Genomic DNA, 1,428 nt, shown 5'->3' with positions numbered 1-1,428 from the left:
TAAGCCGCTCTCCAATAAGGCGACGTACGTTTTTGAGAGCCGAAGGCGACCATTCTCCATCCCCCAAGCCGATTTGGGCGCCCTTATTAACAGGCGGATTTCTTTCGCTCGCCGCCTCCATAAGACCCAATTACCGCATTGCAAAACAACAATTATCGCCGCGAAATTCGCCCCAAATTTGCCTACGCTGTTTACTTCGTTTATTCACAGTGACATTCATTGTTGTCAGTTGTCATTCTCAGTGTTTGAGTATCGACTCATCTAGTTGGCGGGTCTTGGGGTTCAGTCAAGGTCAACCACTGTCCACTTCCTGGTAGTCCTGGACGAGGGCGGCAAGGTTTTCGCGGGCGTCCTGAAACTCCCCCTCCTCCATCCCCTCGCCCACATAGTGGTGGACAAAGGCGCGCTTCCGGTACATTATGTCGAACTTGCGCAATAGCCGCTCCCAGGCCTCCTTGATGGCCGTTGTGTTAGACAGCATTGTTACCGCTCTGGTGACGGTTGCCAGATCGCCTACAAACATCAGAACAAAGAGAAAAGTGTCGGGGGGCAATAAGCGGCCACTTACCGCCCGGCACAGTGGTGGGCGGCATGTAGTTGATGCCGACCTTGAAGCCGGTGGGCGACCAGTCCACGAACTGGATGGAGCGCTTGCTTTTGATCGTGTTGATGGCGGTGTTGACGTCGGTGGGCGAAACGTCGCCGCGGAACAACAGACAGCAGGACATGTACTTGCCATTGCGCGGGTCGCACTTGACCATCTGGTTGGCCGGCTCGAAGCAGGAGTTGGTCAGCTGGGCGACGCTCAGTTGTTCGTGCATGGCCTTGTGGGCGGCCACAAACGGTGCATAGGTGATGAGGGGAAAGTGGATGCGCGGATACGGCACCAGGTTGGTCTGGAACTCATCCAGACTGACGTTGACGGCGCCTTCGAAGCGCAGCGACGCCGTCACGGCGCTCACCACCTGACCGAGTAGGCGATTGGGATTGGTGTAGGTAGGACGGGGCGTGTCCAGCTTCCGGTCCAGGATATCATACACGGCCTCGTTGTCCATCACGAAACAGACGTCCTGGTTCTCGATGCAGCCGTTGGTGGTCAGCACGGCGTTGTACGGCTCGACAATGATGGGCGAAATGTGCGGCGCCGGATAGACGGAAAAGTCCAGCACGGAGCTCTTGCGGTAGTCGCTGCGCAGCGCCTCTAGGAACGCGCTGGTGAAGCCGGAACCGGTGCCCCCTCCAAAGGCCCGGAACAGGATGAAGCCTTGCAAGGAGTGACAGTCGTCGGCCAACAGGCGCGTGCGATCCAGAGCCAGATCCAACATCTCCTTCCCTACTCCGTAGCAACCGCGTGCGTAGTTGTTGGCTGCGTCTTCTTTGCCTGCGACAATTGACGTTGACAGTGCCTTGATTTATACGCAATTAGAC

The 1,428-nt window shown here is 56.9% G+C and overlaps 3 protein-coding genes across 3 annotated transcripts in view; all 3 read right to left on the bottom strand.

Moving 5' to 3' along the window:
• LOC125502992 (tubulin alpha chain-like) overlaps positions 1-121 on the bottom strand; it is a 3,445-nt gene extending 3,324 nt beyond the window's left edge. The window contains exon 1 of the mRNA XM_048662630.1: positions 29-121. Coding sequence (XP_048518587.1) covers positions 29-121 — 93 coding nt within the window. The remainder of the gene's footprint in view (positions 1-28) is intronic.
• LOC109534795 (carcinine transporter) overlaps positions 1-1,428 on the bottom strand; it is a gene marked incomplete at its 3' end in the record, with an annotated part of 75,329 nt that overhangs the window by 44,548 nt on the left and 29,353 nt on the right.
• LOC109534780 (tubulin alpha-1 chain) overlaps positions 186-1,428 on the bottom strand; it is a 3,580-nt gene continuing 2,337 nt past the window's right edge. The window contains exons 2-3 of the mRNA XM_019900570.2: positions 569-1,381; positions 186-513 (exon numbers count right to left, since the gene is read on the bottom strand). Of these exons, the coding sequence (XP_019756129.2) occupies positions 293-513; positions 569-1,381 (1,034 nt within the window). The 3' untranslated portion in view covers positions 186-292. The remainder of the gene's footprint in view (positions 514-568; positions 1,382-1,428) is intronic.

The sequence above is a fragment of the Dendroctonus ponderosae genome, unplaced genomic scaffold, assembly GCF_020466585.1.
Source record: "Dendroctonus ponderosae isolate FM_Combo_2020 unplaced genomic scaffold, Dpon_F_20191213v2 Dpon_F_20191213_11, whole genome shotgun sequence".
NCBI classification, from domain to species: Eukaryota; Metazoa; Arthropoda; class Insecta; order Coleoptera; family Curculionidae; genus Dendroctonus; species Dendroctonus ponderosae.
This window is presented reverse-complemented; position numbering and strand designations above follow the sequence as displayed.